The sequence below is a fragment of the Rhinatrema bivittatum genome, chromosome 8 (genome assembly GCF_901001135.1).
Source record: "Rhinatrema bivittatum chromosome 8, aRhiBiv1.1, whole genome shotgun sequence".
Taxonomy (NCBI): Eukaryota; Metazoa; Chordata; class Amphibia; order Gymnophiona; family Rhinatrematidae; genus Rhinatrema; species Rhinatrema bivittatum.
The window spans coordinates 180,698,431-180,722,433 of NC_042622.1; the positions used below are offsets into that span (position 1 = coordinate 180,698,431).

The 24,003-nt window shown below is 46.5% G+C and overlaps 1 protein-coding gene across 1 annotated transcript in view; it reads right to left on the reverse strand.

Annotated features, from left to right (window-relative positions):
* The window catches only part of DDX52 (DExD-box helicase 52), a 60,098-nt gene that overhangs the window by 10,164 nt on the left and 25,931 nt on the right, over positions 1-24,003 (reverse strand). Inside the window, exons 6-9 of the mRNA XM_029613440.1 lie at positions 22,610-22,721; positions 5,592-5,664; positions 4,149-4,352; positions 2,646-2,736 (exon numbers count right to left, since the gene is read on the reverse strand). Coding sequence (XP_029469300.1) covers positions 2,646-2,736; positions 4,149-4,352; positions 5,592-5,664; positions 22,610-22,721 — 480 coding nt within the window. The remainder of the gene's footprint in view (positions 1-2,645; positions 2,737-4,148; positions 4,353-5,591; positions 5,665-22,609; positions 22,722-24,003) is intronic.

Consider the following 24,003-nt stretch of genomic DNA (forward strand, 5'->3'; position numbering starts at 1 on the left):
GGCGAGAGACCCGCAAGGGGATACCAGAAACAGGTTCCGGATAGGCCGCGCAAATTCCAACACGTAACCTTGTTTTATGACATTGAGAACCCATTGGTCGAAGGTTATCTTGACCCACTCCTCGTAAAAACTGGAGAGCCGTCCACCTAGTCTGGGAGTTGAGGAATGGGCCACCCGCATCTCATTGTGTGGACTTGGCTCCAAGGGAAGCGGAGCCCGCATTCTCTCTGGTGGGCCGTCTACCTCGAAAGGAATTAGTCCACGGCTGGATCTTGCCCACAGGATGCCACTGAGGCGCCCCTGGGGCTCTGCTCTGCCGTAACCTTCTTTGGCCTCTATAACAAGTGCGGGACACAGGAAAAGCCCTGGAGGGCCTCGGCCTATCCTCCGGAAGCTTATGAACCTTGTTCTTGCCCAGTGACTTGATCAATTGCTCCAAATCGTCCCCAAAGAGGAATTTACCCTTGGAAAGGCAAGGAGCTCAACTGAGCCTTAGAAGAGACATCCACGGACCAATTGCATAGCCACAGGAGCCTCCTGGCTGAGACAGCAGACGTCAAGGTCCTGGAAGAAGTCCGTAGGAGGTCATACAAGGCATCCAAACCCCATATGCAACCGCCACCTCCAGGCATTCTGCCTGAGCGGATTCCTAAGGTAGTAGGTTCTGAGAAGTTAACAACTGCTGTACCCATCGTAAACTGGCCCAGAGCATAAAACTACTATAAATTGCTGCCTGAATGCCTAGGGTGGAAACATCAAAAATCCGCTTGAGGAGAACTTCCAGCTCCTGTCCTGAAGATCCTTCAAGGGCCGCCGCTCCAGTCACCGGTATCGTAGTACGCTTCGTGACCGCTGTCACCGAAGCGTCCACTTTGGGAGATCTCAGAAGCTCCAAAACCTCCTCGGGCAGCCGGTACAGCTTTTCCATTGTGCGTCCCACACAGAGACCTGCGTATGGAAGGTCCCATTCCCGAGACATCAACTGCTGGAGCATGGGGTGCAGCGGAAATGTCCTGGCGGGACCCCGTAAACCAGCGAGGACCGGGTCCACCAACCCTTGATGAACTGGCTCCTGAGGAAGGTCCACTCCGAGCTCCGCTAAGACCCACGGAATAAGTGGGTCCAATTCTTCTTTGTGAAAAAGGCGGACCACCTTCAGATCATCGCCTTCCAGAGGAGCAGCCTTGCTAAGGTCCTCCTCCAGGTCCCTGTCCCCCCCCCAGGGGGAGGCGGAGAAGCTAGAGATGCATCCGGTTGTCCCATGCCCGCCAGATCAGGTACCGGAGCTATAGCCCCCAGAATGGAAGTGCCCCGAAGCTTCTTTATCCGAAGCGTCCCCTGGGAGTCTTGCAATAGAGGTACCTTGGCCGAAGGTCCTTCAGGCAGTCCCTGTGCTACTGGTCCTTGTATTGTGACTGGGTAGCCAGAAAAGCCTTGTGCATAAGAAGCACAAAATCCTGGGAAAAAGCCTCCGAGCCGCCCCCCCCCCCCCCCCCCGGCAGAGCATCGAGGTCGTCCCCTACATTGTCTCAGGGCTGGTTCCGTGGGTCCCTAGGGCTGCCAGGGCCTGGAGAAAAGGGGGGGGGGGAAGAGAGATCCCCTTCCCCTTACGCTCTGGTCTCAGCCGCGGCGAAAGTATCCAAAATGGCCGCCATTCCTGCGCTCAGCGGGAACGGGTCGGCCTGAGTGCCCCGAGCAGCCCGTCTTCTTCTTAAAATCGTTAAGGAATCCGAGGTACCTTCCCCACTGGGGAGGCACCTGGCACAGAGACCCGCGCAGGAGAGCTGAGAATCGGACACCCGCAAACTGTACAATGCAATGGCTGTGGCATCACAACGGTAAAGGGGGGGGGGGGAAGGAGGAGAGAAAAAAATGGCGCGAGCTGCACCGCTGCCTCCAAAAACGTATTCCCCCATGGCTCAGCGCTCCCGCGGGAAGAACACACCACTACAAGTTGGTCCGGCCACGCAGCACCCTGGAGAAACCCCCGAAGAAGGCTGTACAAATATATATATATTTTTTTCCTTCTCGGCCGGAACCGCAGGGGGAATGGGGGAGGGACCGGACTACCGGTATACCCCAAGATCCTTATCCGAATGGAGCTCCACGAGATCCCCAATCCCAGCTCCTGAAGTGCCTGCTACCAGGAGGGATGGCCTCACTGAGACCTACCTACCCTCTGGGAGGCTGAATCCACAGTGCCGCTGGCTTGCCGAAGCTATCTGGCCTTTTTCCCTTTTTTTTTTTTTAATAACTTTTATGCACTGTTTGCTGCCACAAACCTCACTAAGTTAATCCTTTTTTTTTAAAGTCTACACCCCAAAGAGAAGTGCAGACCGCAGGTTTTCAACCACCTCCATCTGCTGGAGACAGAGAAATACTGAGGAGAAGCAGGAAGCACAGCAGGTTATGAGGGGGTGTCTTACAAGTTTTTCTCTGTCTCCATCTGCTGGAAGGGAGGCAAAACCCAGCAGTCCGGACTGATCTGGGTACGTACAAGGAACCAAGTATTAATGTAGCAGAAAAGTTGCCAAAATCTTATCATTTATGAAGGTTTACGCAGTAAGCTTTCAAATAATAAACAAATGTTATTTGAAAAAGGAGTTGCTTTAAATGTTTCAGACTTAGCAGGATCACAAAAATACCTTTTTGACGAGGTCCCTCATTGCCAGCAGCTTTCCCGTTTCAGACCCAACAAACAAAAGCTCTTGTTGTACAGTCTCAACAGCTGAGTTCCTGCAAACAAAACCACCTGGGTTATATACTTAAAGTCACCCTTTCATAAACCATACCTGAGAAACAAAAAGCTAGACTGCGTAATCACCTGGAAACCACTACTGCGCACGAGAATACCAAGAGAGATGGCCGGACAATTAGCACAAGGTGATGTATATATATTGTTTGCTCTTCTCTGCATGATACAAATTTAGTACCTAAGGACTTAAAACAGCAATACAGAAATCCAGGTTTTGTCTGCAAACTGCTCTAATTTAAATATGTCTCATGTTTTCTGAAAAAAGGAGAAAGGAGTCAGCACAGTGAGGCAAGACAGTGAAAATGAAAAAGTGAAAGCTAGCTCACTGCTTCGCCACTGCAGTGAGATCAATACTGCAGGCCAGATCTGGTAGGCTGGCGTGAGATAGCTGTTGCGTCCAGGCCTGCTCACCTTCATGGTTCCACGGCAGGTCCCGGGTTGGCCTCCCTAGCGGCAACTGCTAGCATTTCCAGGCCCTGGCGTCCCACGGCGGCGGTCGCCGAGCCTTCTACTGCGCACCAGGCCTCACACCGGAGCTCGGCATCTTCGGTGCTGTGGCCATGCCCCTATGCACGCATGGACCGCCCGGCCTCTTGTAGGACCAAGGGCGGGTCTTAGCTCCACGGAGCACCCTGATTGAGAGTCTGTTATAAGGAAGTCCCTGCCTGCACTTCCTTGCCTTGGCAATCGGGTTGGCTTCTGCTAGATTGTCTCCACGCCTGTAATTGTTCATGTCTTGTTCCAAGTCTCTTTCCAGGATCCTTCTGTTCCAGTTCTGTTCCTGCTTCCTAGTTCCAGCATCCTCCTGTTCCTGTTCGTCTGATCGTCTACCCGGGTAGTACCCCAGACTGTCTCTCTGGTACTGACCTCGGTTTGCTACTTGACCTGCCTGCCTGCCGCCTGTCCTCTGACTCCCTTGTCTGTCTGCCTGCCTGCCTCCAGCTTGCTCCTCGATTTGTCTGCCTGCTGCCTGCCTTCTCACCCCAGCCTGCCTCTGACCTCGTCTAACCTCCGGTACCTGACCTCTGCTTTGTTGACCATTCCTTGGAATGACTCCTGGACTCTGACCTTTGCCTGTTTGACCTCATCTCCAGATTCTGGCTCTGTTCCTAGCCTTGTCATCACCTACACTCTCGAACCTGACCATGCTCCCTTTCTGTCTGTGGGCACGCCGGACTTCCACTCTCCCAGGAGACCCTGCAAGGCCCACCTAAGTACAAGCGTCCCGGGGGAACCTCGGGCTTCCAGTGGTGAAGCTCTTCCTAGCCTCTGTCTCCTTCTGTGCTCCGCCCCCTGGGGGCAGGTGCTTCCTGGTCCCTACCAGGAGGCGTATCTCCACTGCCACAGGACAAGGGTCCACCCCCAAGCGCAACAGCAGTGAGATCACACTTACCTAGCTCCAACGGACACGCAAATGACATTATCAAGATGCAGTTTGCACCACTGTTCCACATCGTGGGCAAAGGTTGCACTAAACATAGCTCTCTTGACAGCATGAGATGTACAAGCCAAGAAAATGGATGCCAGTTGTTCTCTGAAACCTGTTTTCCCATCTTCAAACAATTTGTCTGACTCATCAACAACCAGCCACTCAACACTAGGAAGAATAGAACATATTTATATGTAGCAAATTCAGTACAATTTACATTAATACATAAAAAGTGAATGAATATATCAGGAACCACATAGCAAGCTGATCTAAAAATAATTGCATGGTATAGCGTGAAAAATAACATAAAAACCTCTGAATAGTCCAATTGATACCACAGTTAGTACTGTGTTTGATTTTTGGACCAGACATCTAGTCTTTGGGTCAGCTGAAGCTGGGGAAGGCATCTTATTCATTGAATGACAGTGATGCTTAGTGACAAGGCTCAATATGCACGTGTTCCAGGGTCCAGAGGGAGCCACAGTCTGTGGTCCCTGGCCAAAGCTTGTTACTGCAATGGCTGGGCTAGACAGAAAGGTTATGAAAAATAGAGGAGAACCCTCCCCCGGCAATTATGAATGAAGGCTAGTGGCAGTATATCCAGTACAGGCAAGGTCCAATCAAGCTGCAAGCCCTTGGGAGTACAAGGAAACTGCCAGGTAAAAAACACATAACATCATTTTGGGGTATTTATAGCTTGCTGTGACATGCTTGGAGAATGTTGGCAATCTAGCATGAAAAAAAAATTGAATGGATGAATAAATATATGTGTTTTATTATACACTTTGCACATAGATGTGTATATATAAACAGAAAGAGGCAAATGGATATATAGATATGGAGGAAAAGTATTACAGTTCAGTAGTTCAAGCAGAGAGCCATGATGCTTCCAGACCCAGGCTATAACCAAATCTGCACCACTCACTTAGCTTGCCTGTATAGCACTGTGCACAAAGACATCCCTTTATGTCACACACAAAACAAGCTAAATTAATAGTTTTTAGAAATACAAGAATCGCCACGTATGCAATCCTCTATCCTTCAAAACGCATTTTAGATCAAGGTACGATTTGTAGCATGTCTACATACATACACATATATATACACACACACACACATACATACACATACATACATATGTAATGCAATGAAAGTGCACTGGCCACTTAGTCATGAGACTCACAAAAGAGTGGGATTTTGGTAATGAAGTGTCATCATAAGCATAACTGTGAAGCCCAAGCCAGCCTACGTCTAACTTGACAATGTTTTTTGTTTTTTTGAAGTCTGACTGTACTCTGTAAGAACTTCATATTTCAAACTGCTAAGATACAGCCCAAGAGGTGCCTTCCATCCCTCTCTTCCTCCACAATTTGCAGGATGAGTCTCAGAAGTAAATCCTTCAAATACCTGGAGAGGTCTACTGGTGGCGGATCTTGCTTTAGTAAATAAACCAGTCTGTTAGGAGTCGTTACTAGTATGTCTGTCGGAAAAAGAACAGGGGCAGAAATTAATAAAAGCAGGAAAGCCGTTGAAATGCACAAAATGTGTTTCTTTACAACACCTAGAACCTGGCTGCCACATTTATGTAAATTACAATTCAGTTAAACATTATAACTATAACGTCACATAAAGATAATGTTAGAAAACTTCAGACTGTCACCCCACGGTTCTCCAAGCAAGTTGCCCACTCTGATCAAATAAGGGAAGTAGCAGGACTAATACGCCAATTCTGTGATTTTAATTTTATTAACAGAAGGCTACACATTTTTAAATGTAATCAGATACACTTATTCTACGATTACCTTAGTAGCATCATCAGGGGGGTGGCATGGGAGATGGTGTTACTAACATGACAGCTGACCATTCTGGCCTATAATTTCTAAAATGAGCTTGCAGGGGATTTGTTACCATTAGTATCCATGGGGACAAAAATATAACTAGCTTACAAGTCCTGTTTGGCTGTTCTTCAGCACATTATAATGAACTGAAGTACAAAAAAATTGAATTAGAATGAAATCCCACTGTGGATGTTTTATAGAAAATGAACATTAAAACCTTTTCTCCATGTAGAAGGATATATTAAAACCTACATATAATTTGCTACATTTGTGAGTTGGTTACTCTGTCAGTCGTGTTAAAAAACCTATATCTGTGCTACCCTTTCAAGGCTGAGAACCAGGGAAGCCATGCTTCTAATCCTGTTTCTCCCCCTAACGCTCCTTGTGACCTTCAGCAAGTCACTTTGCCCTCCAATGTCACAGGTATCAATTTAAACTGTAAATTCTCTGGGCAGGGATAGGAAAATTGGTTACCACCTGCTAATTTTCGTTCCTGTAGTACCACAAATCAGTCTAGACTCCTGGGTTCTCCCTCCCTGCCAGCAGATGGAGACAAAGAAAGTTTCACTGACACTGTACATAACCCAGTGTGCCACCTATAGTCCCTCAGTATTCACCTGTACCCAAGCAAAGATGACAGCAACCATAAATTTCTAAGCAAACTCGCTCCCTTCCAACAAAGCCGGAAGAAGGTGAAGTTGCCCAAAAAGACAATGGAAAACTCATTTCCCAAATTTAACATAAGCAATTAGCATTGAAAACCTCCAACAACTCCGCACTATATACAAAGCAACACTATGAGCGGCTGACTCCAAACGCAAGTGAATGGGCGGGTCTCTGGACTGATCTGTGGTACTACAGGAACGAAAATTAGCAGGTAAGAACCAATTTTCCTTTTCCTGTATTTACCTAGATCAATCCATGCTCCTGGGATGTACCTAAGCTCCCCTTAACCCAGATGGAATGTGGTGAGTTCTGCTCACAGAGCATTCTCACCAAAGCACATGGAAGCTGGATACCCCACCTCCAAATGATAATGCCTAGCAAAAGTACATAAGAACATAAGAAAGTGCCATACTGGGTCAGACCAAGGGTCCATTAAGCCCAGCAACCTGTTTCCAACAGTGGCCAAAGCAGGCTACAAGAACCTGGCAAGTACCCAAACACTAAGAAGATCCCATGCTACTGATGCCAGTAGTAGCAGAGGCTATTCCCTAAGTCAACTTGATTAAAGCAGTTAATGGACTTCTCCTTCAAGAACTTATCCAAACCTTTTTTGAACCCAGCAACACTAACTGCACTAACCACATATTTTGGCAACAAATTCCAGAGCTTAGTGTGTGTTGAGGGAAAAAAGACTTTTCTCAGATTAGTTTTAAATGTGCTACTTGCTAACTTCATGGAGTGGCCCCTAGTCCTTTTATTATACAAAAGTGTAAATAACAGATTTACATCTACCTGTTCTAGACCTCTCATGATTTAAAGACCTCTATCCTATCCCCCCCCTCAGCCGTCTCTTCTCCAAGCTGAATAGCCCTAAACTCTTTAGCCTTTCCCTATAGGGGAGCTGTTCCATCCCCTTTATCATTTTGGTTGCCCTTCTCTTTACCTTCTCCAGTGCAACTATATCTTTTTTGAGATGCAGTGACCAGAACTGTACACAATACTCAAGGTGCAGTCTCACCATGGAGCAATATAGAGGCATTATCACATTTTCCATTTTATTAACCATTCCCTTCCTAATAATTCCTAATATTCTGTTTGCTTTTTTTTCACTGCTGCAGCACACTGAGCTGACGATTTCAACGTATTATCCACTATGATGACTAGATCTTTTTCCTGGGTCTTAGCTCTTAATATGTAACCTAATTGTGTAAATTCTGCATGGGTTATTTTTCCCTCTATGCAACACCTTTCACTTGTCCACATAAAAGTTCATCTGCCATTTGGATGCCCAATCTTCCAGTCTCGCAAGGTCCTCCTGCAATTTATCACAATCCGCTTGTGATTTAACTACTCTGAATAATTTTGTATCATCTGCAAATTTGATAACCTCACTCATCGTATTCCTTTCCAGATCATTTATAAATATATTGAAAAACACTAGTCCAAGTATAGATCCCAGAGGCACTCCACTGTTTATCTTTTTCCACTGAGAAAATTGACCATTTAATCCTACTTTCTGTTTCCTGTCTTTTAACCAGTTTCTAATCTACGAAAGGACATCACCTCCTATCCCTTGCCTTTTTAGTTTTCTTAGAAGCCTCTCATGAGGGACTTTGTCAAACGCCTTCTGAAAATCCAGATACACTGTATCTACTGGTTCACCTTTATCCACAGGTTTATTAACCCCTTCAAAAAAAATGAAGCAGATTTGTGAGGCAAAACTTCCCTTGGGTAAATCCATGTTGACTGTGTTCCATTAAACCATGTCTTTCTATATGCTCTGTGATTTTGATCTTTAGAAAAGTCTTCACTATTTTTCCCTATTACATCTTCCAGGTTCACTGGAAGATGTAATAGGCCAGATTGGTGATGAGTCAGTGAACCTTCCAGGTTCACTGACTCATCACCCTTGAAAACCATTTCTGTAACTGGTTATCTCCCCAACATCCTCATTAGTAAACACAGAAGTAAAGAATTCATTTAGTCTTTCTGCAATGGCCTTATCTTCCCTAAGAACCCCTTTAATCCCTTGGTCATCTAATGGTCCAACCGACTCCCTCACAGGTTTCTTGCTTCTGATATATTTTTAAAGATTTTTATTATGAGTTTTTGCCTCTATGGCCAACTTCATTTCAAATTCTCTCTTTGCCTGTCTTATCAATGTTTTACACTTAGCTTGACAATGCTTATGTTTTATCCTATTTTCTTCAGATGGATCCTTCTTCCAATATTTGAAGGATTATTTTTTGGCTAAAATAGCCTCTTTCACTTCACCTTTTAACCATGCTGGTAATTGTTTTGCCTTCCTTCCACCTTTCTTAATGCGTGGAATACATCTGGACTGCGCATCTAAGATTGTAATGTCCATGCCTGTTGAACACTTAACCTTTGCAGCTGCACCTTTCAGTTTTTTTCTAATTCTTTTCCTCATTTTATCAAAGTTTCCCCTTTGAAAATTTAGTGTTAGAGCTGTAGATTTACTTATTGTCCCCCTTCCAGTTATTAGTTCAAATTTGATCATGTTAATGTCACTATTGCCAAGTGGCCCCACCACCGTTACGTCTCTCACCAAGTCCTGCGTTCCAGTAAGAAATCTAAAATAGCTCCCTCTCTCGTTGGTTCTTGAACCAATTGCTCCATGAAGCACTCATTTACTCCAACCAGGAACTTTAGGTCTCTAGCATGACCTGTTGTTACATTTACCCGGTCAATACTGGGATAATTGAAATCTCCCATTATTCTGCACTGCCAAATTGGTTAGCTTCCCTGATTTCTCTTAGCATTTCATCATCTGTCTTGACCATTTTGTTCAGGTGGACTGTAGTATACGCCTATCACTATACACTTACCCAACACACATGTGATTTCTACCCATATAGATTCTACTGAGCATTTAGTCTCTTGTATGATCTTTATCCTGTTGGACTCTTTAAGCTCCCAGACATAAAGTTCCACACCCCAACCAAGTTGATCCTCCCTCTCATTGTGAAATAATTTTTACCCTGATATAGCACTGGCCAATTGGTTATCTTCCTTCCACCAGGTCTCTGAGATGCTAATTATGTCAATCTCATCATTTACTGTTATACACTCTAAATCAATTTGCCAGTAGTCACCCAGCAAATTTCAATGCGAGACACCTGTTGTGACTCAGCCCAGGAAGTCACCTGAGAACATGTTGAATGCATCAATAAACCCCCTGGCAGCAGGCGTCCTTTAGAAACGTAAGTCGACTCAATCACTTCACTGCACAATTGTAGCCTTAGACAACTTATTTCCCTTCTTTGGACCACTCCACAGTTCAAAGAGGTGATGCAATCTACAGAAATCAAAGTAACCCATAGATACCTCATTAATGCATGCCTCCAATCTAAGAGCCTAAGCTCCCCTGCGTGATGAGGAGAGGAATCCAAATCCATAAAAGCTGGAAGCTCTATTGTCTAAGATGGAACACCAAGACTACCTCAGGCAGAAAAGAAGGCACCATGCATAAAGATACCCTCGAATCAGACATCTGCAGGAAGGGATCTCGACATGACAGTTCCTGGAGCTCCAAAATTCTCCTGGCTGAACAAATAGCCACAAGAAAACCACTTTAAGAGTCAAGTCCTTAACTGTAGTGCTCTTTAGTGGTTCAAACAGAGTCTCACACAATCCTCTAAGGACTAGATTCAGATTCCAAGATGGACAAATGTTTCGCACCCAAGGACACAAGTTCTTATCTCCTCAAAGGAACTGTATAACTTCTGGATGTGCAGACAAAGGATACCCTTGCACCTTACCCCAGAGACAACCCAATGTTTCTACCTGGACTCTCAGAGAGTTAAAGGCCAGACACTTGACCAGAACCTTTCTGTAGAAAAGCCAAAATATGCAACACCATAGCCTGAACAGACTGAGGCTGCACTCCATCAACAGCAGACCAAGACGCGAAGATCCTCCAAATTCACACATATGTCCAGGATGTAGAAGCTCGCCTAGCCTGCAGTAAGGTGGAAATAACTGCTTCAGAAAATCCCCGCCATCTCAGTCATCTCCTCTTAGAAGTGAAGCCGCGAGACAGAAGTGAGCCGCCTGACCCAAAAATATTGGACCCAAATGGAAAACAGTTGACTGTCTAAACCTCAGGGGCCAGTCTATGGCCATGTTGATCAGATCTGGGAAGTATGGTCGATGTGGCTACCAGGATGTATTTCTATCCACTGTAATTTCTTGTCCTCCAGAGGCCACGGGAGGGAAGACAAAGAAGAAACCCTCGAGTCCATGGCAGCACCAGAGCTCCAATTCCTTTGTACCATATTCTGTTCAGTGGCTGTAAAACTGCGCCGCCTTGGTGTTCTCTTTGTTTGGGACACCGCCATCTTACGTGAATGAAACACATTGCTGCCTCCGACAGCTCCTATTCCCTGGGGTGTAACTTTCTCTGACTGATAAAATCCGCCTGAATTTTATTCATTCCAGCGATGTAAGACACAGCCAGCCACTCCAAGTGCTGCTCTGCCCAGATTATCAACTCCTGGACCTCTAGAGCCACTGCCTAATTCTTGGTTCTGCCTTGATGGTTGATATAGTCCACCATCGTCTCATTGTCTAATAGGATCTGTAATAGATGGCCATGGAACCTTGGCAGACAGGCAAGCAACGTGAAATGCACCGCTCGTCCCTAAGCGATTGATAGGCCATGAGACCTCCTGTTTCGACCACTGGCCCTACACCAACTGATCCTGCCATACCATCCTCCATCCAGAGAGGCTTGCATCAGAGGTGACTATTATCCAATTCAGAATCTCCAATTCCATACCATGTTCGAAATTGGTGCGAGTAAACCACCACAAAAGACTGTCCCTGACTTCCCCCTCTAACAGAAGAGGAAGATGAAACTCTTCCAATAACAGATTCCAGCAGGAGAGAAGAGCCCCCTGCAGAGGCCGCATATACACGAATGACCAATGCATTAATTCCAATGTTGATGCCATGGAACCCAGGACCTGTAAATAGTCCTAGATCCTAGGCACCGAAAGCACTAGCAGAAGCTAATCTGACTCTGCAATTTCAGCAATCTCTCTCTGTGAGAAACACTTTCTCCATCAGCATGTTGAACTGAGCTCCGAGATACTCCAGAGTTTTTAAGAGGACTAAATGGCTCGTTGCTAGGTTCACCACCCATCCTAGACTTAAAGCGCATTGGTACCTTTTGTACTGATATTCACAGGGGTCATCTGATTTTGTACGAATGAGTCAGTCGTCCACATATGGATACACCAACATACCATTCTTTTGCAATGAGGGTGCCCCCACCACCATCATCTTGGTGAAGGTACGTGGAGCCGTCACCAGCCAAAGGGAAGGACTCAAAACCAAAAATATTCCCTTAGGACCATGAACCTCAGGAATCTGGTGCTCCGGCCTGATGGCTTATGTGCAGATACGCCTCTGTCAAAGTAAGAGATGCCAAGAAGTCTCCCTTGCGTATCACCGCTAAGACGGACGTCAGAGTTTCCATGCGGAAACTGGGAATCTTGAGAACCACATTTAACTTCTTTAAATCCATTATCTCTTGAATTAGATATGAGGGAAAAAGAAACAGGACGCTTAACTTAAAATTGACCTCTGGCTACACTAAGCATGTTCAGGGTCTAAACCAACAAACTCAGCAAGAGGTCTCTGTGAAAAAAGAAAAAATCTGAGCAGAATCCAAAGCAGCTCTCAATCGTATATAATTTGTCCCTCTTCTAGTGGTGATAAGCCAATTCCCCATTGGAGTCCTCCAGTGTTTCATGATCCACACACCCTTGAACATTATCTGGAACAGCCTCCCTGTGGCATTTGCCCACAGTGACTGACAAATGGGAGGCCTGAGCACACGATCCCTATATAGTAGGTTGCTTTGCCTTTACTGAGTGCCCTGCAGAAAGAAACATTCCATGGAGGAGGAGGATGGATCTATACCAGAGCCCTTAGGCCCAAACTTGCTCTCTCCAATCTCTCTCTCTTAGGGAAACTTGTGCCCTCGGGAACGAGGGAGGAGAACTGACTGTTGCCTCACCTCCCACTCCACTCCCCTCCAGAGACACCATAGGCCGAGGGGAAGTCCCAACATGGGCAAAATGTGAAGTATTCAAATCGCTTTGAGCATCTAAACAGCGCCGACACAAAAATGGAGAGAGAATGAGGATTAAATTGCTATCAGACGGCAAGCCTCACAGATAACAAGATGCTTGGACCTGTTTGTCTCCAGCACCTAGCTCTCTTGAACTTTAGCTCTAGGTGGCCTCCTGTCCGCACACCAATGCCACCCAGGCATACATGCACAGCCCTCTAAGATGCACGCAAATATGTGCTCAAGACTAGGTTGCAGTCATACGTGCCCAAGTACATGCGCAAATACACATTTGTATAGGCCACGGTCGCACACACACACAAGTACCTGTACAAATACATTCTCAAGTTCAGGTTGCAGTCATATGTGCTCAAGCCCCTACGCCAATACGTGCTCAAGTACTTGCGCAAGTACGCCCTCAAGCCTAGGTCGCAGATGTACGCGCTCAAATCTAGGCTGCAGCCTTATGCACACAGGTCCCTGTGCATGCAACCGCCATGTTGCAAGAATGCATGCACATGCAGGAAAAGAACTGCTGCCGTGGCCTGTCTGCACCTTCAGCACGTTTAGGCCCAGATCCATTTAACATCCGGCACCGAACGTCATTGGCCTGAAGAGCTTCTCAAAAGCTCAGTCATCTTGACTGCCTGAGAATCCATGGAGACTGGGGCAAGGAGCCAGCATCCCTCTAAACACGCTCTGCGTATAAGCAAATTAAAACCGGCAGAAGGCCTCTACCAGAACCAGAGGCTCCTCCAAGTGTAAGTGCCACGCTGCACCTCTGCGGGACAGGGAACCGCTGGCGATAGTTGAGGAGGGGATTCCCCTGCCTCTCCTGCCGATACTGGTAGGAAATTGAAAATGGCCGCCGATTCTGCACTGATGGGAAAAGCCTCAGCGCTAGACCCGGTCACCTGCAAGGCTTCTTCTACTGGTGCGGTCATGCTGGACACAGACTCCTGAATGCCATGCCTTTTTTGCCACACACACACACACACACACTTCCTCCCTGCACCCACTGCACCACTAGCACCTCAACGGCAAGCAGGGGAACAGTCCCTCAGCACCACAGAATCAACACCCGGTCTCCTCTGCAGGCAGAGAAGCTGCTGAAAAACCCCATCGCTGAGCTTCCCAAGCTGCTAAGGTAGCTCCCCTGGAGCCCTGCTGCTGCACAGATACCTCTAACTAGTTCCTTGTTCTCTTTCTTTCTTTTTCTTTTTTTTTTTTTATTCTCTGAGAACAAGTAAAGAAACATGGAAACCAATACTTTCCTTTGGTGCATAGGTTTCGGTTCTAGGAGCACAGGCCACAAGGCAGATCAGAAAAGAGCCAGACCACTGGCTATCAGTTCTTTTCATCAAACTTTAGTGACCCAGCCCAGGACAAACCATATAAAAGGGTTACTTCCCTGCTCCACTGGGCTTACAGTGCTGAACTGCCAGCAGGTTCCATTGCTGTCTCCTGGGGGGATGAGGGATCTGGACCACCGGATGCCCACCTCATGGATCTCCAGACCAAGCTATCAGAAGGGTCACCAACCCTCTGTTCGTCCACCTCAAACCAGGGGGGATAGCCCAAGCAGGACTTCACAACTCCTGGGAGGATCCAGACATTTTGTCTTTTAATCTTTATTTTCTCTTTCCAGACTGCAGGTTTTACACCATCTACATTCTGCTGGAGACAGAGAAATACCGAGGGACTGCAGGTGACACACTGAGTTATGTACAGTGTCTGTCAAACTTTCTCTGTCTCCATCTGATGGCATTGAGGCAAAACCCAGGAGTCTGGACTGATCTAGGTACGTACAAGAAACTACCTACTGTACTTGAATTGTAATTTGCACTGAGCACAGGTTTGGAAAGTGAGTAAATTCTATCCAAAATCCAAATCCATTTAATGATTTGTTTCCTTAGGGTATTCTTTCAGAATCCCACCAAAAAATGGAGAAATTACTTACCTGATAATTGTGTTTTCCTTAGTGTAGACAGATGGACTCAGGACCAGTGGGTTATGTGCTTCCCTGCTAGCAGATGGAGACGGAGTCAGGTTTCAAAGCTGATGTCACCTTAGATACAACCCTGCAGTGACCTCAGCCATTCAGTATTCTCTTCAAAAGCCGTTGTGGGCATACTATTGACAAACTTGATTAACAATGGATAACCGTAACTGTATTCAGCCAAACACAAGCACTAAATCCCAGCAAGATCATAGATGCCCTGATCTAGGGATAGGGTGACAGCTTAGCCATAACTTCTTGGAATTAACATTCACCTCAGGAGAGATTCCTTGGCACCGTTCTTGGGCAGCCGTGGGCTGGATGCTGAGTCCATCTGTCTACACTAAGAAAAAGGAAATTATCAGGTAAGTCATTTCTCCATTTCCTAGTGTTTAGTCAGATGGACTAAGTACCAATTGGATGTACAAAAGCTACTCCCGATAGGGGCAAGAGGCTGCCAGCAGTCCGATTAGCACCGCCCTCGCAAAGGCTGCATCCTCTCGGGCCTGAACATCCAGGCGCTAGAACCTGGAGAAGGTGTGCAAGGAGGACCACGTCGCCGCTCGGCAGATGACGACAGGAGACAGCAGTCTAGCTTCCACCCATGAGACTACCTGAGCCCTAGTGGAATGAGCTTTAACCCGAGAAGGTAATGGCTTTCCTGCCTCCACATAAGCTCCCGTGACCACCTCCTTGATCCAACAAGCTATGATAGCCCATGAAGCTGGTTCGCCTTGCCTTCTTTCCACCGTGAACAACGAACAAGCGGTCCATCTTGCAAACTGGTTCTGAGAGGTCCAGATACCACACCAACAGCCTACTGACGTTTAAATGGCGGAAGAGGCGGTAGTCTTCCGTGCCCTTGTGCCTATCTAGAGATGGTAATGAAATAGACTGATTCAAGTGAAAATCTGAGACTACCTTGGGCAAGAAGGATGGAACGGTATGAAGATCTAACGCTCCTGGAGTCATCCGGACGAAAGTTTCCCGACACGACAATGCGATGAGCCGGGCATATCACCACCAAGAACACCATTTTCAGCATTAACAGACGCAAGGATAGACAACACAGCAGCCAAAAGGAAGGCCCTACTAAAAAGTCCAGTACTAGATTAAGATTCCACAAAGGGACCAACCATTGTAGGGGTGACCGGAGGTGTTTTACCCCTTTAGAAAATCGGGTCATGTCTGGATGTGCTGACAGGCGGGTTCCATGCACCTCGCCTCTGAAACAGGAGATAACTCCTTGAAGGTCCAGGTAGAGGCTAAGGGACAACCCTTTATTCAGGCCGTCCTGTAAAAATTCCAGAACCAGTGGGATTTTGGCTGTTCGAGAAGCAACCCCTCTTTCCTCGCACCAGGCATCAAATATTCTCCAGAACCGCACATACTCAAAGGACATTGAGAACTTCCACGCACAGAGAAAGGTGTAATTACTGCTGCTGAATATCCATGCCTCATCAGGCAAGCCCTCTCAAGGGCCAGACCTTAAGACAAAACAGAGTCTGATCCTTGTGAAGGACTGGATCTTGTTGGAGCAGGTTCCTGTGCGGAGGACTGCACAGGGAGGTCTCCACCAGAAGCCTCTGCATACCACAGGTGTCTGGCCCAATCTGGAGCCACTAGAAGGACTAATCCCCTGTGGTGCTCGATCTTGCGAATTACCTTGCCCAGCAGGGGCCACAGAGGGAAGGCATATAGTAAGTCTTCCTCTGGCCAGGTCTGAACAAGGGTGTCGATCCCCAGGGTATGTTGATCTCTTCTGCGGCTGAAGAATCGGGAGACTTTCACATTGTGAGATGTGGTCAGCAGGTCGATGGACAGGAGGCCCAAGTGATCTACCAGCTGCTGAAAGGCTCTGGCTGACCACACCCATTCTCCTGGATGCAGGCTCTCCTGTTGAGAAAGTCTGCTCTGACGTTGTCTTTTCCTGTGATGTGGGAGGCCGAGATTATCTGTAGATTCAACTCCACCCATTCCATAAGGAGATCTATCTCCAGAGACACTTGCTGGCTCTTGGTTTCTCCCTGTCGGTTGATGTAGGCTACCACTGTTGCGTTGTCTGACATCATGCAGACCACCTGACCCTGGAGCATGTGGCTGAACTGTAGACATGCTAATCTGACTGCCCGGGCTTCCAGGCAGTTTATGTTTCTTGGTCCAACGCCCCTGGGCTGTCAGTTCCTGATAGTGCACTCCCCACCCCAGTTGGCTTGCATCCATTGTGAGGACTAGCCAGTTCGGTGGGAACAGGCTTACACACTTGCTCAGGTGAACTTCCTGTAGCCACCACTGGAGTCGAGAACATACTTCCATCGGTAGATGGAGGCGAACTAAATAGTCTTGGGACAGCAGGTTCCAACTTGACAGCAGGGAGCATTGGAGCAGACTCATGGGTGCCCTCGCCTATGGTACTACCTCTAGGGTTGACACCATCAGACAGAGGACCTGAAAAATAGCTCCAAACCCTGGGGTGCATTGTGCTCGTCAACCGATACACTTGGAACATCAGCTTTCTTATCCTCGAGAGTGGGAGGAAGACTTGTCCTGCTTGGTGTCGAACTGGACTCCCAGATACTCTAAGGACTGGGAGGGCTTGAGACTACATTTGTCCATGTTCACGACCCAACCAAGCTGCTGAAGCAGGAACATCAACCTGCTTGTCACCTGGAGATACTCTTCTAATGACTTCACCAGGATCAACCAGTCGTCCAAGTAAGGGTGCACCAGGATCCCTTCTTTCCTCGGTGCAGCCACCATGACCACCATAATTTTAGAAAATGTGCTGGGGGCGGTAGCCAGGCCGAAAGGCAATGCCCAGAACTGATAATGGTGACTCAGTACCAGGAAGCGTAGGAAATGCTGGTGATCTTGTCAGAGAGGTCCAGTGAGGTTAAGAACTCTCCCGGTTGCACGGCCATTATGACTGAGCGTAGAGTTTCCATACGGAAATGAATTACTCGTAGATGACGATTGACACTCTTGAGGTCCAGGATGGGGCGAAAGGAACCCTCCTTCTTGGGTACGATGAAACAGATGGAATAACACTCCGTATTTTTCTGGGGTGTAGGTACTGGAATTATAGCCCTCAACTTGAGAAGCCTTATTGAGGTAGATTCCACTGCTAGCTTCTTGTGCTGGGAGTGGCAAACAGACTTCATGAATATGCCCCGAGGAGTGCTGCGAAACTCTAGCATGTATTCTTCTCGTATGATATCCAGTACCCATTTGTCCGACGCAATCTTGACCCACCGCTGGTGGAAGAGGGAAAGTCGACCCCCTATCTCCTCATCCAGAGGATGGGTCAGCAAAACTTCATTGGGAAGTTCGAGCCAAACCTGAACCAGTCCCTCTCTTTGGTTGTCGACTCCGAAAGGACTCAGACGTTCCCGAGGACTGAAATATCTGAAACACCGAGTTCCTGTAGGGCCGAAAGCGCTGGGAGCCCCTCATAGGCCAGGGGTTCTGCAACCTCTTTCTCTTCCAGTAGCCGAGGTACTGGAGATTCACCCCACTTACTAGCCAGCTTTTCCAATTCACTCCCTAGGAGGTTTCCCTTAAAGGGCATCTTTGTGAGGTCTGCCTTAGAGGTCAAGTCCGCTGACCAATTTCACAGCCATCACTGAGGCCACTTCTCTGGCTGAGGTATGGACTAAGTCAGAGCCCGCATCCGCTAAAAAGGCAGCGGTGGGCTGCATAGCCTCTCTGGAATGCGCCCCTAAGTTATCTGCCTCTCTTGAGAGAAGCAGGCATAAGCAAGCCACCAGGCATAACAGGAAGCAATCTGTAGTGTCATTGCTGTCGCGTCAAAGGCTTGTTTAAGAATGGACTCCAAATGCATATCATGCGCATCCTTTAAGGCCGCTCTTCCACTAGGATAGTTATTCGCTTCGAAACGGCGCAGACCAGGGCACCCACTTTGGAGAAATGCAGGCGTTCTCTGGCCATTGGATCCAGTGGGTACAGAGCTTCCAATGCTCGACCACCATTAAAACTGGCTTCCGGGACATCCCATTCCAGGTCAATCAACTCCTGGATGGCTTCCAGCTTTGGAAAATAGCAAGAGGCCTTCCATAGAGATACCAGGATGGGATTCTTCTTTGGTTCAGTCATAGTGCTGACATAGGTAAGAATCATGATCAGACTGTGTGGCCCTAATATGGCAGGCAGCACAAAGTGTGTCGCTTATGCTTCTTTGCTGCTGGAGCCATTATGAACGGTAACTGTGCGCTCAGCCGTCTAGCGCTTGAAATCAAGTGCGCACAGATCCCGTACCAATGCGCGTAAGCTAAAGCGTGCGTATGCGTGACGTTACACACACAAAGCGTGTGCAGAGCCGGCACACACCACGTGTACCGACGCTCTATGGAAGGCAATGGAGACGCACAAAACCACTCGCAAGATGGTGCCACTGTAGCCTATCACACGGTGTGCCCACCGAGCCTGAAGCGGGGCCTAGCCTATCAGGGGGCCGCTCAACCCACTCGGAAGCCCCCTTCCCTTACCCCAACGGGATCGGGAACATAGTCAGTATGGCGCGCCGAGCAAGGAGACTGGAGTAAAGACTTACCGAAGCCCTTCTACGTCTCTGAATCGGGAGGAATCCTCTTCTCTCTTTATTTAACTGGGCTCAGCGCTTACCGGCTGAGTAGAGAGACAGTCTCCGGCTGCAGGGGGAGAGGGCTTTGGCCGTCACTGCAGCGCTCAGCTTCCTGCATCCACTGCCTTTTAGCTGCTTCAGCAGCAAAGTCCACGCTGGGAACCAGCTACCGGACCAAGGCACTCCTCTGAGGGATCTCGGAAATCACCTCAGGAATTCTCAACTGAGGGTGGGACCTTGAGGTATCACTGCAGGAGAGTGGGGCTCCATCTTTCTTCAATTTAAAAGATAAAATTTCTTCTTCTAAGGAGTACTGCAATCCCGAAGGGAAAGCATGTCCACATCTGCTAGGAGACTGAGAGATACTGGAGGGCTGAGGTCACTGCAGGGGTATATCTAAGGTGAAGTCAGCTTTGAAACCTGACTTCATAAGAACATGCCATACTGGGTCAGACCAAGGGTCTATCAAGCCCAGTATCCTGTTTCTAACAGTGGCCAATCCAGAGAAGGGCGACCAAAAAGGTGGAGGGTCTTCATCAAATGACTTATGAGGAGTGATTGAAGAATCTAAATATGTACACCCTGGAGGAAAGGAGAAGCAGAGGTGATATGATACAGACTTTCAGATACTTGAAAGGTTTTAATGATCCAAAGACAATGACAAACCTTTTCCGTCGGAAAAAAATCAATAGAACTAGAGGTCACGATTTGAAGCTCCAGGGAGGAAGACTCAGAACCAATGTCAGGAAGTATTTCTTCACGGAGAAGGTGGTGGATGCCTGGAATACCCTTCCGGAGGAAGTGGTGAAGACCAGAACTGTGAAGGACTTCAAAGGGGCATGGGATAAACACTGTGGATCCATAAAGTCTAGAGGACGTGAATGAAGAGTGGGTGGCTCGCAGGAATGACGGCTACTGCCTGGAGATAATACCCTTATTCAATAAACATACACACTGTTAATGCGACTCCAACATTGCTCTAAGCTTCAACGGCAAGAGGAAATGTGGAAAAAAGGATTTGCATTCACAAAAAGCGGGGAGTAGCTTGTTTGTTACGGCGGTTACTACCCCAAACCAAATAAGCCTGAATCTTCACTTTCAATGCATATCCAGCATAGCTCTCTGCTTCAACGGCAGGGGAGAAAGACAGATACTTCATGCATATCCAGCATAGCTCTCTGCTTCAACGGCAGTGGAGAAAGACAGATACTTCACGCATATCCAGCATAGCTCTCTGCTTCAACGGCAGGGGGAATGAAGAAAAGTGGATCTATATACAGACAACCAACAAGGACTTAATTACATAGTCTGGGTAAACAAATAAGCATGGGTGTAGCTTGCTTATTGCAGCGGTTACTACGCCTAACTAATTAAGCTAGATATTTCACTTAGATACAGTTCCAACACTGCTCTCTACATTAATGATGGGGGTGGAAGGGAAATAGAACCAAAAGGTTACTAAGAGCCAAGAGAAACAGATAAATATGAGAAAAAAAACCAAAAGTGCGAAGCCTGCTGGGCAGACTGGATGGGCCGTCATTTCTATGTTTCTATGTCATTCTATGTTTCTATAAGAACCTGGCAAGTACCCAAAAACTAAGTCTATTCCATGTAACCATTGCTAATGGCAGTGGCTATTCTCTAAGTGAACTTAATAGCAGGTAATGGACTTCTCCTCCAAGAACTTATCCAATCCTTTTTTAAACACAGCTATACTAACTGCACGAACCACATTCTCTGGCAACAAATTCCAGAGTTTAATTGTGCGTTGAGTAAAAAAGAACTTTCTCCGATTAGTTTTAAATGTGCCACACGCTAACTTCTTGGAGTGCCCCTAGTCTTTCTATTATACGAAAGAGTAAATAACAGATACACATCTACCCATTCTAGACCTCTCATGATTTTAAACACCTCTATCAGATCCCCCCTCAGCCATCTCTTCTCCAAGCTGAAAAGTCCTAACCTCTTTAGTCTTTCCTCATAGGGGAGCTGTTCCATTCCCTTTATCATTTTGGTAGCCCATCTCTGTACCTTCTCCATCGCAATTATATCTTTTTTGAGATTCGGCGACCAGAATTTACCACAGTATTCAAGGTGCGGTCTCACCATGGAGCGATACAGAGGCATTATGATATTTTCCGTTTTATTCATCATTCACTTTCTAATAATTCCCAACATTCTGTTTGCTCTTTTGACTGCCACAGCACACTGAACCGACGATTTCAATGTATTATCCACTATGATGCCTAGATCTTTTTTCTGGGTTGAGCTCCTAATATGGAACCTAACATCATGTAACTACAGCAAGGGTTATTTTTCCCTATATACAACACCTTGCACTTATCCACATTAAATTTCATCTGCCATTTTGAAGCCCAATTTTCCAGTCTCACAAGGTCTTCCTGCAATTTATCACAATCTGCTTGTGATTTAACTACTCTGAACAATTTTGTATCATCTGCAAATTTCATTACCTCACTCATCGTATTTCTTTCCAGATCATTTATAAATATTTTGAGAAGTAAGGGCCCCAATACAGATCCCTGAGGCACTCCACTGTCCACTCCCTTCCACTGAGAAAATTGTCCATTTAATCCTACTCTCTGTTTCCTGTCTTTTAGCCAGTTTGCAATCCATGAAAGGACATCACCACCTATCCCATGACTTTTTACTTTTCCTAGAAGCCTCTCATGAGGAACTTTGTCAAACGCCTTCTGAAAATCCAAGTCTACTACATCTACTGGTTCACCTTTATCCACATGTTTATTAACTCCTTCAAAAAAGTGAAGCAGATTTGTGAGGCAAGACTTGCCTTGGGAAAAGCCATGCTGACTTTGTCCATTAAACCATGTCTTTCTATATATTCTGTGATTTAATAACCTTAAGTGAAGATGAAATACAATCAAAATAATTTTCTCATAGGACTCATTTACTACTAAGGAATTTTCCAATTCTGTGTCAATAAGGAAAAACTTAGTGAATCGGGCCCCAAAACTGCAATTTTTCTGCATGTTTCATGTGGATATAAATGTGCTTAGTTTGAAAAATGCCCAGTCTCTCTGCACACAGCGTGCGTATGTTTGCCTGCTGGAAGAAGTGCACAGGCTGACTCAGCGTATGTTCATCTCTCTGCTGCCTTCCCAAGGAGCAAATATAAATATGGCAGTTTTGGTGGATCCTTCTGATTTTGTTAGGTCAAGAAAATAAAAACATATAGCTTACCAAATTTCTTAGAAGATTTAGGTCCAAACTTCTTTGCAGCCTCAGAAGCTTTGTGGATCATGTGCACCTTGAAGCCTATCCCCTCAGAAAGTTTCACCAACTCTCGCTGTGTCTGGAATATACATAAAGGCAATGCATTGCTAGGTTATACACATTTCTGTTCTTAGGACACACACATTGTATAAGCAGTAGAGATGAGAACGATTCAAAAGAAAAAATACAGCCCTGTCATACCTGCAATAGAAAAACAGAGCGAGTCCCAAGAACATTTCATACAGAACCTAATATTCAAAAAAGATCATAAATGCTACTACAGAGAAATACTTGTTTGGTTTTAAACACCTGCCCACAGTACTAATGAAGCCTGTTCAAGAAGGTTGTTTTCCAAACATATTAAGATGGCTGATTAAAAAAATAAAAATAAAATCAGACAGTAATCTTCAAAATGAGCAGAAAATGAGATAAAGGAAAATTGGTTCTTACCTGCGAATTTTCGTTCCTGTAGTACCACGGATCAGTCCAGCAAATGGAGAGAGAGAAAAACTTGAAGAGCATCCCCTCTTAAACCGGTGTGCCACCTGCATCTCTTCAGTATTAATATTACCAAAGCAGAATAACCATTTTAACCAATGGGCAGATCAAGCCAGGACAAGAAGAAACCAAAGAAACTATGTACGTATGAGAAAAAATATGTAATCTTCTTCTGCAGCAACTAGTAGATCCAATAGAAAATGCTGTGAATAGAAATCAACGAGCGGACTCTGCAAGAAAAACAACCCCCTTGATGGGTGGGAATCTGGTGGTACTACAGGAACGAAAATTAGCAGGTAAGAAGCAATTTTCCTTTCCCTGTACGTACCCGGCTCAGTCCAGACTGCTGGGATGTACCAAAGCTTCCCTAACTGGGGTGGGACTTGGAAAGTCCCGCTCGAATGACACTGCCCCAAATCAGTTGACATCCGGTGCCTGGATGTCCAAACGACAGTGCCAGGCAAAAGTATGCAGAGACTTACAGGTCACCGCTCTCCAGATTTCTTGCGGTGATACCAACTGGCTCTCTGCTCAGGAAGCAGCTTGTGACCGAATCGAATGAGCCTTTAGACCATCCGGAACCGGTCGCCCGCAGTAAATATATGCGGAAGCGATAGCCTCCTTCAACCAACGGGCAATGGTAGTCTTAGACGCTTTATGTCCTTTCTCAGGTCCAACTCCACAGAGCCAAAAGGTGATCGGAAACCCGAAAGGCATTGGTGACCTCAAGGTAATGCAAAAGAACCCTTCTGACATCTAAACGCTTCAATTCTCTGGCGTGATGAGTATCCTCATCAGAGACCAGGAAGGCTGTCAGCTCCACGGACTGATTTAAGTGAAACGCCGAAACAGCCTTTGGGAGA